The sequence below is a fragment of the Neolamprologus brichardi genome, chromosome 18, assembly GCF_056152115.1.
Source record: "Neolamprologus brichardi isolate AB-2024 chromosome 18, ASM5615211v1, whole genome shotgun sequence".
NCBI classification, from domain to species: Eukaryota; Metazoa; Chordata; class Actinopteri; order Cichliformes; family Cichlidae; genus Neolamprologus; species Neolamprologus brichardi.
Window position 1 is genome coordinate 29,400,793 of NC_142121.1, and position 16,061 is coordinate 29,416,853.

Sequence of the window (16,061 nt, forward strand, 5' to 3'; positions counted from 1 at the left end):
AGGAGAAAGATTTAAAATTAGATTCTGGATTTAACAGCGAGCCATTGAAAAAAGCTAATATGTGAGAAACATGCTCTCTCTTTCTAGTCCCTGCCAGTACTCTCACTCCAGCATTTTGGATCAGCTGAAGGCTTTTCAGGGAGCTTTCACAGGGAGCAGGGATTGTCACAGCATAACAGAAAGTCACATAAATCAGAGAGAACAAGGAGAGCTCAGCGGTCTGTGGCCACTGCCTGCTAAGCCATTCTCTCTTTGTGTGTTAAACTTTGTGTCTTATTTGGCAGTTTTATACATGATTGCTACATGCATTCTTATTTTAACTCTCATCAACAACTGATGGGCAAAATAAATATTATATCTCTCCACAGGGTGGCAGTGTTGAATGGGATTAGGATAGGATTACAGGAGGCTAAATTTAGAACTAAAAAGTGGCAAACACAAGGTGTTTTGAAAAGAAAGGAATGCTGATTTTTTTTCAAATTTAAATTGAAAACACTACTTTTAATGAGTAAAGATTAGCAATTATGTGTGATTTTGTTTGGTTTTTGTTTACATTTTGAATAGTAAAAAATCTTCAAACATTCAAATCAGAGTAAAAACAAAGTAGTCAGGGAGAGCCTGGATTTCATAGAAACATTTAATTCAGAGCTGATAACAGAATATTTACTGTATGTACATGCAACACAATATGAAATGTACAATATAAATAATCCCAGGTGGATGCTACGACAGCTTGCAACTTCATGGAGCAACACTAGACAGTATAACGAGCATAAAATACACGTAGGTAACGTTCTGTTTCAAGCTGCCTCAAAACATCTGACAGAAATGTGAAAGTCGGAGTGGTGGGTCATGTTTGTTCATCAAGCTTCTTTTTTTTAAAATATTTTTATTTTATAGAGCCAGACCTCACACAGGCAATTCTTCCCTACGATGCTAGATAAATACAGATTTCAAACAAATCCCACATGCTTTCATAAGAAATGCAAAGGTGAATTCTGGTGCATCACGTTCCCTAAATTTTCACAGTCATGCACACACAACCCTCATGAAGCTGAACTGACTATTTTGTGTGACCGTACTGCTTCTAGGTGCCAGTGGTGGGTGGCTGATTACAGGACAGAAAGGCTGGCTGTTGTTGTTGTTATTGTCATCTCTGGACACGATGCTGTGATGGTAAATGACTCATATTCTGTCAGTGAGAAAGTGGCAAAGAAAAAAAACGTTCTGGTCATGCATCGTTGTAGCTTTAGAAATAGAAAATGTGCAAAGAATTAAGGGAAGGTGCATTCAAGCAGATGGTAAATGGGCAACTAAGTGATGGGGTGGTGAGTGGAATGCATTATTCACATCATCCACTCTGGTCTTGGTCCTGGTTCTCGTCACAGTTTCAGTGGATGTGTAGATACTACAGCCTCTGATCCAAGAGTCTTTTTTTTTATTGGTTTAAAAAAGGGGGGGGAGGGGCATCCTGGGAAAGAATACAACAGTAAACAAATATCAGCAGACAGGAGAGCCTGATGGATATTTTAGTACTCCTCAACTGTAACTGCGACCATTTGAAACACAGTGCACGTCACTTCGAAAGCATCATGTAAGGAGACGGATACCATAGGCACGACATCGAAGGTTCCACTGTCTTATTTGACCCATAAACAATTAGCTACTGGATGCTCGACAGTATGCCACATGCGACGGCTTTTTTAGAAAAAAAACATATACTGTATATGGAAAGCTTTTACTAAAACACACAGCTTGTCTCATTTGGCTGCGGTACAATCCTCTGTTATTCCCACGTTTCTCTAATCTAACAGATCATCCTGGCGACATGAATTATGCATTTGGCCTAAAGATAAGGCATCGCAGCTGTGTCTGGGGCTTTGGTCTTGCTTCTCAGATCTCATTTTCTGTTTATTTTTTCCTTAGGTCTTTTCTCCCTGCTGCTGATCTGATATAAGTAAGTCTCCACTGGCTCGGTGCGTAACGTAGAACATCGTCGGCATAACACGTGAGACCGACAGCGAGCCCAGGTTAAGAGTCGACGGTGCTTTGTGGTGAACGATTGTCTGCTCGTAAATATGGGTATTCTTTTTCTTTTTTTTTTCCCCAAAATGGACTCAGTGTGAAAAAACATACAGAATATGTAACTTTGACAAATGTGCAAGCAAAAGTGTAAAAAAACAAACCAACAAAATCATTTAAAGTGTTTTTAAGGTTGCATTACTGCATATAAGAACAAGATGGTTGCTGTGCAGCAATTAATTATGTCTGGATTGCATCAATAGGCAGCAGAGTAGATGTTCCTTTCCTCACAACATACTTCTCATTAAGGTGACCCACAGGAAACCCTTGTCATGAAATGCAATATCTGTCATCTGGATATGAAAAAAGTACGTTCATTCGTCCCCCGGCCGTCATCACGCCCTCTCCTCAGAGTCCTGAAAGTCCCAGGGGCAAACGTCAACCATTTTCGCCCCGGGTTTATAACTAGTGCTCAAAGAGCCGTCTTTCTTCTTCTCTGGTGATTTTCTAGTCTGAGCCAAGCTGCCGTGCGTGAGCTCGGTCTCCCGGGAGAAAACCTCCGCCCTCCTGACCTCCATCACCTCTGGGTCTCTTGTTGAGCTCCTCCGCCGCTCAGAAACCGGCCCGCCGCATTCCGAAGACTGGCTGACCCTTCTCCTCTCCGACGGAGGCTTGCTGGAGGAGCTGCGCCTTTCTCTACTCTTCTCCCTCCCTTTCTCCTTCTCAGCTTTGTGGTTGGATGAGCTGGAGCCTTTCCGTTTCTTCTTGTGTGAAGTGGGGCTGTTGCAGGTCTTCTCCTGCTTAGGTGACGGTGGGCTGGTGTAGTCCCATGGGCAGATTTCGACCATCAGAGACGGGGGCTGTAAAAGGCTGCCTGTGGACTTGGAGTGGTCTGAGTGAAGCCCTTTGGGTTTCCCATCAGTAGGCGTGACACTCTTCTTACGCCTGATTCTGTCTGGAGAAATGGAATCCGAATCTCCTTTCAGCATGGGTTGATCATCGAATTCCCAGGGACACACATCCGGCTTGAGAGGAAGAGGTGACCTGGGTGCCCGAGATTTCCGTGTTTCCCTTCCTTCCTCCTTTTCTCCTCCTTTATCTTTGGCGCGGCGTCTGTTGGAAGGAGACTGGCCCGTCTTCGGCCTCTGCTGGGACCGACCACCTTTGGTGACTCCAGAGCTGCTGCTGCTGCCTCTCCGGCCCGAGGTGGTTTCTCCAGGAGCGATGGAAACGTGCTTCTGGGTTTTTGCTTCTGAGGGAGTCTGTGGTTCTTCCAGTTCCCAGGAACAAACCTCGGACACATCGTAAAGGTTCCTCCCCGTCTCAGAACAAATTGATGGCTGGCTCCCACTCACCTGTTGGATAAAGGAATAAAAATCAAAATTAATGCCAAATCAGTTAATACTACAAGGGGCTCGAAGAAAACACTTTCTTAATGTAAGAATTTTGGGGTTAACTGGTTGATTGTCCCTACCAATGATCAGAGAAATCGCTTTATGTCTGTCTGGCTGTTCTGTACCAACATCATCTCATCTACTTTAAACCCTGTGGGTGTATTGCCTGGCCCTCCAGTGAGTGCAGGGCTGAGTTCAAGACTGTTTTGTTGAGTGGTTCTCATATTTTGGTCAAAAGCTGCTCTCTGTTACCAGTGTTTCCTCTTGAGCAACTTCTGCCTGCTCCACTCTGTGTGGGTGGAGGTGCACACATACACATACATGCATGTTTGTTTGAATATCTGTCAGGACATTCATTCAGATTAATGCATTTTCAAACCTCCCACTGCAAACCTAATTTGAACTTCAACCATAAAAACCAAGTTTTAAACGAAGACAGATGGACATTTATATTTGGTTCCTATATCACATGACTGCAATCCCTTATTTTTGTTGTTTGGGCATAAGTAAAAATGTAGACTGTATAAAAAGATGAATTTGTCAACATTACATCAGTCCTGCTGTGAAGCCTTTCAGTGTTTTCAGTGTTGCCCACTGGTGTTTTGCATTGGATCAGACAGGTTAGAGGTGTGTCTGCACCCACATATGCTTGTTACTTGTCAAACAAAGGCTGATTTAATAATTTGAAAGAGAACATCAAGCAGTAACTGTACCTTGACACTGAATTTAAAAATGTAATTGGGAGAGTGTTTACTAAAGTCACAGTGAAAGAGAGATGAAGGCCATTTTCCCTTAGACTTCCTGTCTGCTTGTTAACTCAGAAATCATTAGCTATTTCCAGGCCCAAAGAGCCTTCTGTTCCCAAATTTAAACAAACACTGAGACACAACTGAGAGTTAAAAACTGTCCAAATTCTTTTGTTTGTGTATGTCTAGGCATCCATGAAAAAGAAGATTTAGAAGATTTAGCAGCATTAGAAGTTAGCAGAAAGCTAGCTAGCTAGTTTCCATTATAAAGCTGATATATTAGCTATTTCTGAAAAACTAAAATGTTCAAATTTGCTAAAACTTTGGAAGCAAACCATGACAGAAAAAATAAATATCTGCAACATTTGAGCGTTGCCATAAAGATATGCTACCTGTTGGCCTGCTACAGAGCTATTGTTAGGCTAAAACAGGGGTAGGGAACGTTAGTCCTCGAGAGCCGGTGTCCTGCAGGTTTTAGATCTCACCCTGGGTCGCCACACCTGAATCAAATGATTAGTTCATTACCAGACCTCTGGAGAACTTCAAGACATGTTGAGGAGCTAATTTAGCCATTTAAATCAGCTTAACAAGCTTTTACAACAAGATGTCTTCTTGCAAACAGATGAGTTTTTGCCTCTTGGCCATTAGAAAGAATGCAGTTTATGGCATTTTTGCACTGGCTTCACTTTTCAGACCCAGCAGCTATATCCACCCTTTATATCCACTCTATGGCAGCAACCTGCAACGAGCCTGTTCTGCACAGCCAGGTTCTGAGCAGGTACAATCAATGACTGTTACCTCATAGCCATCCTCAGGGATACAATCTTCCAGAATGGAAACTGCACTGCTCTATTAAATGCAACAAAATGATAATAATAACGATAAATGCTCAAATGTCCAAGGTGCTTCATTTGCTTGTCCAGCCAAAAGCAATATAGGAAAAATGTAATGCAAGTTCTAATCACTTTATGGGGAGCATGGAAGCTGTTTCATAATGCTCATGTGCTCCCCACATGTTGTATTTGTAATATTATACACCACTCCAGCTTCCCTCTTGGGGGGCAGGGTGGGCGGGGGGGCTTCCTGTGTTCAGCGTGGACCACCAGACATCCTAATTTGTTAAATGGTTTGTGGTAAATGCTGGCTTCCTGTAACTTGGTGCTGATATAATCAATATTTTATAGGATCGAGTTCCTAACACTTACATAACAGACTCTGCAGATATACGTACCACCTGAGTCTGTAGTGTTTCTCAACCCGGTTGAAGTTCTTTAGGAGAAGTCTTTTGGTTTTGTGATGTGGGGTGGCAGCCCCAGGGACAGACACTTCCCTTCACGCACTTCTTACTGGCGTCCCTGACGTTTGAATTCGACACAATTTAAAAGATGTAAAAAGAAAAATACACTTTTGACACACACTATAAGAATGTCCTGAATTTTTTGACAGCTCTCTGCCCTGAATGTGGAAGTGTGCAAAACAACCAGCAGTCTCTGACCTACTTCTTTCCCTACCTTGCCATTCATCTATGTGTGCCATCTGTGCCGTCTGATTGACCCAAGAGGGTGCATGGTGTTTTTTTAAGGGGGGGACTGTACAAAAGGAAACCCCATGACCAGCAAACATTTTTATAAACTCTGACCCAGCACTACTGGACTTGATCTTGCAAGGAAAAACGTTTTTAGGTATTGTTTGAGATCATTTTAAGCCCTGGACTATTTTACAGGAATCCTCAAAACATGACTTCAAATGACTGCTAGTGTAGTCCGTGTCTGCTGCGTGCCATTCACTCCTCTCTGTCCTCCAGTCTTTGCTTATCTCTACTGCTACTGCACAATAAAAAAGGACATCTGACCAGGTGCGTAAAGAATCCAGCAGTGTCAATCAATTTACCAAAGTCCTGGTCTCCAGGCACAGTCCGATTCCAGTAATCCACTCTTTGCATCTCGTGCCCCGAGTAGCCTGCTTCATAAATGTCCCACCTCATTAACAATCATGAGGAAAACCACTGAGATATACTGTAGCTTTAGTCTTAGCAAAGGGTCCCCAAGGCAGACATGGTATTTTCATTTATGTATGCAACTGATAATAATGTTATTCTTATTGTTATTATTAAAAAACATAAAATCTTTATATTCAAGGACGCATAGAAATGTTAGGTACTTTTCTTGATAAATGACTTAAACAATTAATCTGTTAATAAAATTAAACCTGAATAAGTTTCTGTCAGTGGGCTAATCGACATTTAAGCACAAGCGCTACACATTAAAGCTGAATCAATTTCTATTAAGAATGTAATTATGTAGAAAAGCACCTGTTGCTTCATTATGCCCATCTTCAAAGGTGTCTTGGAGTACTCCACCGATTGGCTGACTGGCATCTTGGGGTAATGCTCAGGTGTCTCGTCCACCTCTGACAGCGTCCTCCCTTCCAGTCCCTTCACGCACTTCTTGCTGGCATCCTCGACGCTCTGAGTCTTGTTAGTGAGTCCCGGCACCTTCTCCTTGGCACTCGCAATCACGCTCAAGGATTTCTGCATAATGGAAGTGCGCAGGTGCACAGGCTTCTTCTCGTGTGTCAGGTTGTGAGCGCTGGCTGATTTCCAGAAGAGCGGCACGGATTCGGTGGACACGGCTGGTTCCAGCCTCGGTGGAGTCGAAGCTGGTTCCAGCTGCTTCTTGGCATGTTTACGGCCAATGAGAGAGCCCAGAAGAGATCCTTCCCCTACAGTCCCAACAGGAGTCGTTTTGTCTCCCGCAGCTGAGCCGCTCTGGCTTGCGCCTTCTTCGTCCTGGTCGCAGACGTGGTCATAGCTGAGTGACTTTTTCAAGCCCATGACTTTGTTCTTCAGGGAGTCGTCTCGAGGTTTTCCTGATGGGGGACATATCAATAGACCAGTGTTTTGTAATGTAACTTCTCATCTTTTGACCTGTAAACTCTGGTCACAGCAGAAGATGAGTTTTGATATTTTTTAATTAAGCCTTCAAAGAGAAAGATGATAAAAATAGACCATTTATATTTAAATAAAATATAGTCAAATCTGATCTTTTGCCAGTTTAAGAATTCATACTTAATTTACATTGAGGACGTGAATATGACTTTTTAATCCAGTGTTAGTAAACCTTTCTGAAACAATCTTTTATATCAACTATAAAGTGCCATTTAAGCCCCATTTATAGAGCTTCTTAAGCAGGACCCAACCAGACATTGTAATATTATATATAATACACGTTACAATAAGTTTAGGAAAGCATAGTTGGAAAAAAAAGCATGCAGGCTCTCACAATATTTTCCTTTGAAATGACTAATTGGCTCTCTTCGTTTTCATGCTACAGCCGGGGCTTACCGTGGTGGCTCGGCTCAAATGGATTTCTCCTCAAGGTGCTGCGGTTGCTGCCGTGTTCGCTACCATCATCACGACTGCACTGCCGGTGTAGGTGCATAGTCTCTGGGATCTCTGTTATCCGTTTCATCAGCGAGCGACCCAGACCCTTCTTGGAGTTGCGCTTCTTTTGAAGGTGAGGGTTGTTGGCAAGCATCTTCTTACATTTGTAGACTTCCAGCTGGGCATAGAGCTTCTTCAACTCGTCCTAAAATTAAAAAAAAAAGTCTTAAATCATATTTTATTACAACACTCACTTACTTCTCAGTTCAGGTAATAGTTGTGTGGTTGCCAAAAATGAACTTGTGGGCCTGAGCAGGTGTACAATGACAGAAAACTCCTTCTTTTTTAACAAAAATATTGAAACGTTACTGAAAGAGAAACCAGGGCCACCTGTTAATGGCTTCCAACCATATGTTGCCTGTTTCACTCTTCACTGGCAATATCTTAAGGGAATCACTTAAGGGAAAGTGTACATGTTTGGAAGAAACTGTGCTTATAAAAGATGGACAAAGTGTTCAGACCTAAACAAAATGAAGCTATTGCTGAAGTTCTGTAAACCCACATTATTTCAAACAGTCAAAACTGTGGTCCGACTGCTTTGATGTTGAGAAAAATTTTGTTAAGTTAATCAGTTGAACATCACTAAACATTTTATTGATACACTTACAGTCTCAGCAGCTCATTTTAAGTCTTCTTCAATACATCATAGTCTCATTTTGTAAGTTATGGACCCATTTAATGTCACCCTGATCCAATTAAAGTATGTATTTAGGCGGCCCCTACCCTTTAACTGACAGCTCTTTCCAGTATGTGTATACAGTTTCCTCAAATTTGTGTTTAGTCGTACTAAAAGGGGTACAAGTAGGCTGTTTAGGTTTTCTGTTAAGTACCCTTTAGTATGTTTTCTTCCAAGTTTCTCAGTTATTGTTGCAGAGAATGATGGTTGCAGTTGTTAACCAGTTTAATCAGGTTGAGCTTACGTTAGCTCAACTTGACCTTTTTGTCCAAATGTGGTCTCACCCAGTTTCACAGTCACGCGTGTCGTGCCACACAAATGCCCTGCACCAGGCTTAAGATTGGACATTTACAAACCAAAAGGTAATGTGAGAATGGTCTAACACATGTGCTGTGATTTCTGACTAAACCGTGGTACACCAGACATGAAGAGTAAGACAGAAGGTGCCGCTTTACCCGTATATCCTCTGGGTCCAAACTGTGCTCGCTCCAGGCCGAGGTGATGCTGTTGTTGAGGTAGGAGCCAGATCTTCCTATGTCTAGCTCCTCCTCGTAAGCTTCGGTGGCTATATCGTCTCTCGCCTGCGTCCCTTTGTACAGGAACTGAGACAGATCAAGAACAAGGTTATAAAACGAAATCAGTGAAACTACAGGAAGACTGACAAAAAGTTATCATGTGACATGCTGGCTATAGAGGCTGTCCACAATAGTGAGCATTATATTGCACTAATTTAGTGACGTAGTCAAGACACACTCTATTATCTGTTTAATATATTGCTGATTGCAGAAGTCAATATTTGCTAGAAAATGATCTTTTACTCTAATTTTAACTTTAATTTTGTTACTGAAGTCAGTTATTTTATAATTGAAATTTCTATTTGTCGACAGCAAAACTATCAAAAGTTTAGATGAAAAACCCCAATAAAGAAAACAACTATAAAAAAACGATAAATAGCTCCAAAAGTACTGCAGTATATTTTATCTTGCTATTGATTATTATTTTAATCTAATGCAACTGTGCAAATTGTGCCTAACCAGTTCAAATGTATACAGTTCAGTGTATGCAGGCAGTAATCTCCTCCTCATATGTGATTCTTTCCTGCAGAAAGCACGTTAGGGCTGCAATATTCCAATGATTCAGGAAATAAATGATAGATTGCACCTTGATTTTCATGCTCAAATTGTTTAACTTTGTTTGAATAACAAATTTAGGGATGGCAAAAGGCCAAATATTTAGCCCAGTTTGAAGAACAGATGCAGTTTGAGATTAACATCCTCCCATTGTGCTTAATTATCCCAGTGTACTCGACTCACTTGCACTTCTGAGGTGCCTAATTAAGAAAGAACAGAGAGTGTTGATGGTGTATTTCATTTCTCACACTGCAGGAGAATTAAATGTTTTCCATCAGACTTGAGAGATCGCACATAAAGACACCCGCGAGAGCGCTGAGCCAAATTACAATAACCGCTAACGCAGTTTGATTGAGTTTAAGGAAATGGTAGCAAACGTGCCTGTGTACATCTGTGTGTTTGCCCATTGCTAATAACAAAGGAACTTAAGATGATTAATGAAGTGTTTTTTGTACAAGCTACAATGCAGCAGTAGCCACAGTGGAAATCACTCTGTAACGCTGGAATGCTTTCCCAGTAAATAAGTCGCACTTACACCCAAGCTAAGAAACGACACATTCTGCACACAGCTAATGTTTCAGCTGTACACTGCACAAGTTCATTTGGGAGCATCAAAATCTATTCTGTGCTCACTGAATATATTAGAGTCTTTACGCTTACCCATTTAAGTGCACTAGCTCTCAGCATAATGAGAAAAATGTACAGACCACTGAAGAGATTTTTGTTTTCCCAATTGAAGCTACTCTTGTGTGTCCCACAATACATGCGGTATACAAAACAAAACTTGGACTTTACTGGATGAATGGTCTGGCTTTGTCCAAAAAATGTGCTGAAATGAGGATCGTTAAAAGTCTATTCATCTCCTGTATTTCTTGATCTCTTTGGTTTGCAGAACAACAAACAAGGAAGATAAATCTTGCTCGTGGATCCTCCAAAATGCCCTTTACACATTTACTGTTACAGCTGAGGAGCTCAGACCTAAAATCAGTCAAGCAGTCTGTAATTTTTAGTATTACCAGTGCTAGCATCATGTCATGTATGTGAACACTGCGTTAATTGGAAAATTTCATGTGCATGACAGTGAGCATGGACGGGAGAAAGAAAAGACATTTCTAAAGAGATAAGTGTTAGGTTTCGTAATGTTGATTGTCATTTATGCTTAGAAATATCTACTTATATATGCTTAGAGTTTTATAATTAGTTTTAGATTGGTAGAGGTGTATAATCGATTGTGTAGTGATAGGATGTGTGATCCTTAATAGTCTGCAAAGGCTTTGTGCGCATTCCAGAGTGTTCTGGCATCCACACCCACACTCTGGGAGCATGGGAAGAGGTCGTACCTTCTCTTATTGTTTTATGGTAGGATAAACGTAGCTGTTTTAGGCTAAGTTAATGTTATATGTTAATGACCCTATGCATATTCATGTTACCACAATAAAGTGCTATGGGGAACCTGGCTGAGAGTCTGACGGAGGTCAAGTGGTGGAACGACACTTGGCTCCAGGCAGGTCTCCCTCATGCATGAGTAACACGAAGAACTTGGCGTTGTGTGCTTGTGTTTTTAAATTGTCTCGTTCCAGCGGTGGGCCTGTGCTAGACAGACCCAACAATAAGGAAGGAATTTACTGCCAGGCGTTCATGACTGAGGTAAAGGTTACAGAACTATCTAAAAGCAGCCTGATATTGTTGTGACCCCAACTGCTAATATTATTAAGAAGTTTAAGTGTTGCTGGTGGAGGAAAAAAAGAGAGGAATAAAAAATGTCAAAGCATAAAGCAGCTGACCTCTGGGGTAGAGCCCCGCCAGAGCAGGCATGATAGAAGCTTGCTAAAAAATATGATGGGAAGTAAAACTGCTTCACATCACACAAAATCTAGTGTGGAAACGCCACAAAGAAACTAGGGGTCATCTGTTGCCATGTCGACAGGCTTATGGCTCGGCTCACAACCACCACAACCTGCCACTAAGTTGTACACTGTAATTAAATGGAATTTTTATTTGTCTTTTATTTGAAATTACAATGTAATAATTAGGGATGGGTATCGTTTAGGTTTTATCCGATGCCAGTACCAAACCGGTACTTTTGAAACGGTGCCGGTGCTTAAAGAATGGAGAACACACACTTTCTCCAAAAACCTCTCATGTTCAGCTGTTTTTTTGTAAAAAGATAACAATGTTAGCCTTTTCTGCAGCTATAGGGGATTTATGGTATCACTCTTGGCTGGAAGCAGTGCTTAAACAATGGAAAAAACACAAACTTTGTCCAAAAACCTCTCATTTTTAGCTGTTTTCCACTTTTTCTTTGGTCATTTTAGCCTTTTTGGCCAGGGCGAAGGGAGTATCTGCCATCAAACAAGTACCCATCCCTACACCCCCATCCCTAGTAATAATGTTCACCTACACATATGTAAAGGTAGACTTGCTAGAATAAGAAGGGTCCACTTAATTAGAGGGGAACTACTCCCTTAGTCAAGCTCCATATTACAAAAGTGTTAGTCTATCTTCAGACTCACCCTGTATTTCTATTTCAGGTACACCTTCATTAAGTTTCTTGACTGCATATTGCACATTTTGGACATTTGCAAACGGACATCTACCCGACTGCCTTAAATCACCTCTGTGGTAGGTTTTCCTGCAGTAGGGGTCTCCAAGACCATGTTTCACCATGACCAGGGTTTGTGGTTTATCAAGGGAAGCAATATGAGCTGTGCTGTCAAATCAAGCTTGGAGATAAAACAACATCAGCCCCACTTTAAAATATCGAGGAGGCTCATCTGTGTTATGGGGCTGTCTTGAATCTGTGCTGGGCCCAGTGAAATGACAAGATTATGAAAGCTCCTGAGGCCAAACATACTGTCCAGCGTCAGGCAGCTCTTTCTCTTTCTCTCTCACGCTGTCATAGAATCATTTGGATAATAGATTTAATTGAAAAGAGTAGTGGAAAATGTACCTCGAATTAATCCTGTGATCAGCACATAAGTTAAAAAAGTGCTAATTTTAATTTATGTGCTGACTCCTTCTTCTGTCAGTAAAAATCCCACTGCATATTTAATATGTGAAATACACTTTTTATATGTTTTTAATGAGGAGCTTGGTGCTAAAGCCCTAGATTATTTTTAATATTTTTTTAATTTGTATTTATTTGCTGAATGTTTTGTTGATCATTAACACAAAGCCCATGAAACTCATAACTGGCGAGATCTGCAAGTAACAACAATGAAGTATTCACCTTAGGTATCAGCAGCAGGGCCAGAGTCACAGACACAGTGAGGTGAGTGTGAGCAAAGAACAACATGAGCATCCAGTCTGGGTGCAGTCCCGGCACCAGAGAGAACCTGCAGAATAGAAAAAACATCAACGGGAGAAATTCTGCAGACTCACCAGCAGCCAGAGTGCTCGGCGCATCTGTAAAATACGCTCAGACACACGTAAAAAAGCAGCATTTAGTCACTCTCTGGACAGCGAGAACAGAATTAAATGTTCCACAACCCGAGGCATTCCCCGCACTGTAAACAGGGATAAAGCGTCTGTTTGCTGGAAAGAAGCTGGCTCTTTTTAAAAGGCGACTTGTGCAGATATGAAAGATCTCTTCAGCCAATACTGCTTTTGAAGGCTTTGGATGCTTCATGCTGTAGATCTACAGGCGACAGGCAATTATAGCCAGCGGGAAAAATTGTCAACTTTGTCTTGGTTGTTAATTAACATTAATGAGTTAACATAAACCAGTGTAACATAACGGCGACGCTTGTGTGCGTGCGTGTTTTTTAATCATTCATTACTGTTTCCAAGTTTTCCCACGCTGCTTTGAAAAGTTTCTCTAAAAGTTCACAGCACAGAGGAGAAACATTGTTTTCTGTCGCCGTCAACAGAACACCAAATCATTTCATTTTGCATGAAAGTGCCAAGTCCCATTTTTGTCACCAGTGACAGCACACAGAAACTATGTCAAAGCACACAGAAGCAATTCTGGTAGCTTGTGGTTCCTTTTAAAAGCTTCATGTCATCATTCCCGTTTATTAAGGCCGTTTTAAATCATAGTCGGCATTTTATTCACAAGAACCAGCATGGCTGATTGCTCCCATTATTGTTGGAGAACGTGAATAGTGCACAAAAGCCTAAAAAGAGGATCTAAGTAGCAGCATTTTGGCACCAATTTTCCGCAAGCAATCAAAGCTAGACATCATGACAGATAAATCAATGAAATTATTTAAGCGGTATCAAGCTGAGTCAAGTGCATTGTGAGTAAAAAAAAGTGTGAAAGGCATTAAATACTTGAACGTGTGTGTTTGACATTGTTTAGAAATCCACCAAGGTGGTTCAGAATTCATTGGCTCATTATCTTTTGTCATAATAATCCCAATCATGATTCACATTAGAATTAGTCCAAAAGAATAGCACACACACACACACACACACACACACACACACACACACACACACTATATCGAACAACTCCAGCCTTATCTCTGGACTGCAGCAGCATATAGACTCAAAAAAAAGGGAAAAGAAAAAGGGGGAAAAAACACTCACAAAAGCTCACAATGTTTTATTCTCCAGCAAATGAGAACAGCTTGATTCATAAGTTTCCCAGAGCTGATGAAGGTGTACCCAGTGGACTTTTCAGTTTCTCAACAGATTAAAAGGATGTGATCTTTTCCTCCTTGTACCACAGAGCACAATAGACTGCCGCCCAAATGAAAGAATATTCAATCAGAAACAGTTTTATCGGAGAATGTGTGACAAATGGAATGTTTTGCCCGAGGCTCCTGCGGGCTCTCTGTAAAAGCAGTTTTATTTCTGCTGCAGCAGGACTGACGAAAATGTTCTTCGCTTTGGAGCCTTGTGAGGTCAAAGCTCCAGCAGCGCCTACAGTGTACACAACAGCTTTATTCCTTGACCAACTTGGCCTTCGCCGGGTGTCAATGTGATGACCCTGATGGAGGCCACAAGCCAAAACTGGTTGTTAAAGCAACAAAGCGTTAGCTAAAAACTGACTAAATGCTCCAGAAGTAACACAGGAACATGTTCACCGGTGCTTGTTCTGCTGCTTTACAGTTCATCACTTATATTTGAGAAACCAATGAACACAGCCTGAACTCTCTTAGTCAAGTGTTCCTATCGTTCAGTAGACTTAGGTTTAGAGCTTTTTATCGTCATTGTGCAGTTTCTCGCACAGCGAAATTGGGTAGCTGGACTACAAAGGTGCAAAAGTAAAGAAGAGAAAACAATATTCAACGAGGTGAAAAAAACAAACAGTATATATGTGTACATATATGTGAGTGAACTATATACATGGTGTAGGCGTAAGAAACATTGAAACAGAAACCTTGTGGGGCTGTATACAAGGGCAGTTATATAATAAATAAATAAATAAGGCTGGAGGGGCTATGGTAATTCCACTGAGACCAAAATATCGCACAAGACCAAAAATATTGCACAGAACATGGAAAGAGTGAGATTTTGCACATAGTTGATCAATAGCATTGTCAGAGTGGATGTGTTGGAGAAGTCTGTTCACACTTTTATTTTGCATTAAGAGTTCTGACAGCCCACGGGAAGAAGCTGTTCTTTAGTCTGTTGGTTTTGCACCTGATGGATCTGAACCTTTTTCCAGAGGGCAGGATGTTGAAGAGGTGGTGGTTAGGATGGAGGTAGTCCTTTATGATTGCCCTGGCTCTGGGGAGACTTCTTGAGCTGGCAATTAAGTCCAGGGAGGAGAGTGGACAGCCAATCACCTTCTCTGCAGTTCTTTGGATGTTCGCTGCCTTTTGTTCTGTTCTCTATCGTCCCACACTGCTTCAGTAATGTTGAGCTCTGGGCTCTATTGAGGCCACTGCTGTTCCAGTCTGTCTTCCTCCATCCAGTTGTGCTTTTACTGCATTGCAGTGAAAAATGAAGCTCTTGCTATTTTTCTGTGTTCATAATTCTATCAATTTTGATTAAGTGGAGATATCATCTGAATGTCAGGAGCGGTACCACACCTCATTCATGCCCCTTCCGGTTTCAGTCTATATATGCCCCCTTCGCCAAAACCTGCTGTCCTCATTTTCATGCCCCTCTTTTCCTCCTTTCCATTCTTCTTCCTTTCATTCACGTCTCGTTAGTACATGGGGATCTGCCCGGCCCGGGAGCCGCTGCCAGTCCCCTTCAAGGCCTTCCCCAAACCGCAGCACCAGTACACGATCCCTCATCCATCATCGCTCATCATAACTGAGGATGTGGTCCCAGCTAGTGAAATTATTGACAAGAAGCCCAACACCACTGGCTGAAATGCAGTCAAAAACCATGACAGATGTTGGAATAGACGTCAGCGCGAACTTTCACATGTCCACATGACCTGCCCGAAACCGGAAGTGACGTCATTTTCGCGGAAATGGAGTTTTTTTTACCATCAGGGCCTCATGAGCCTGTACTAGTGTTTTTAAAAGTTATGTTTGACTTTATGACTTTCTGTGTCATTTCTGGGATGCTTAGGATTCATATTGCACTGCTGGAAATAGTTTATTTTGATGCATATGCTGCTTTTTTGCAAATTTGCACTATAATATTTATTTTCGTTTTTCCTGCAGTATATGAAAATTGGTGTATATCAAAAATAAAACTATGAAGACACTCAAAATAAATTTCCTGTGGTGGGAAACTATTTTGTGC

General features: G+C 41.5%; 1 protein-coding gene across 1 annotated transcript in view; it reads right to left on the reverse strand.

Annotated features, from left to right (window-relative positions):
• Positions 1–624: 624 nt before the first annotated feature.
• Positions 625–16,061, reverse strand: part of gpr158b (G protein-coupled receptor 158b) — a 75,267-nt gene continuing 59,830 nt past the window's right edge. The window contains exons 9-13 of the mRNA XM_006786954.2: positions 12,640–12,745; positions 8,736–8,882; positions 7,506–7,749; positions 6,474–7,030; positions 625–3,377 (exon numbers count right to left, since the gene is read on the reverse strand). Coding sequence (XP_006787017.2) covers positions 2,418–3,377; positions 6,474–7,030; positions 7,506–7,749; positions 8,736–8,882; positions 12,640–12,745 — 2,014 coding nt within the window. The 3' untranslated portion in view covers positions 625–2,417. The remainder of the gene's footprint in view (positions 3,378–6,473; positions 7,031–7,505; positions 7,750–8,735; positions 8,883–12,639; positions 12,746–16,061) is intronic.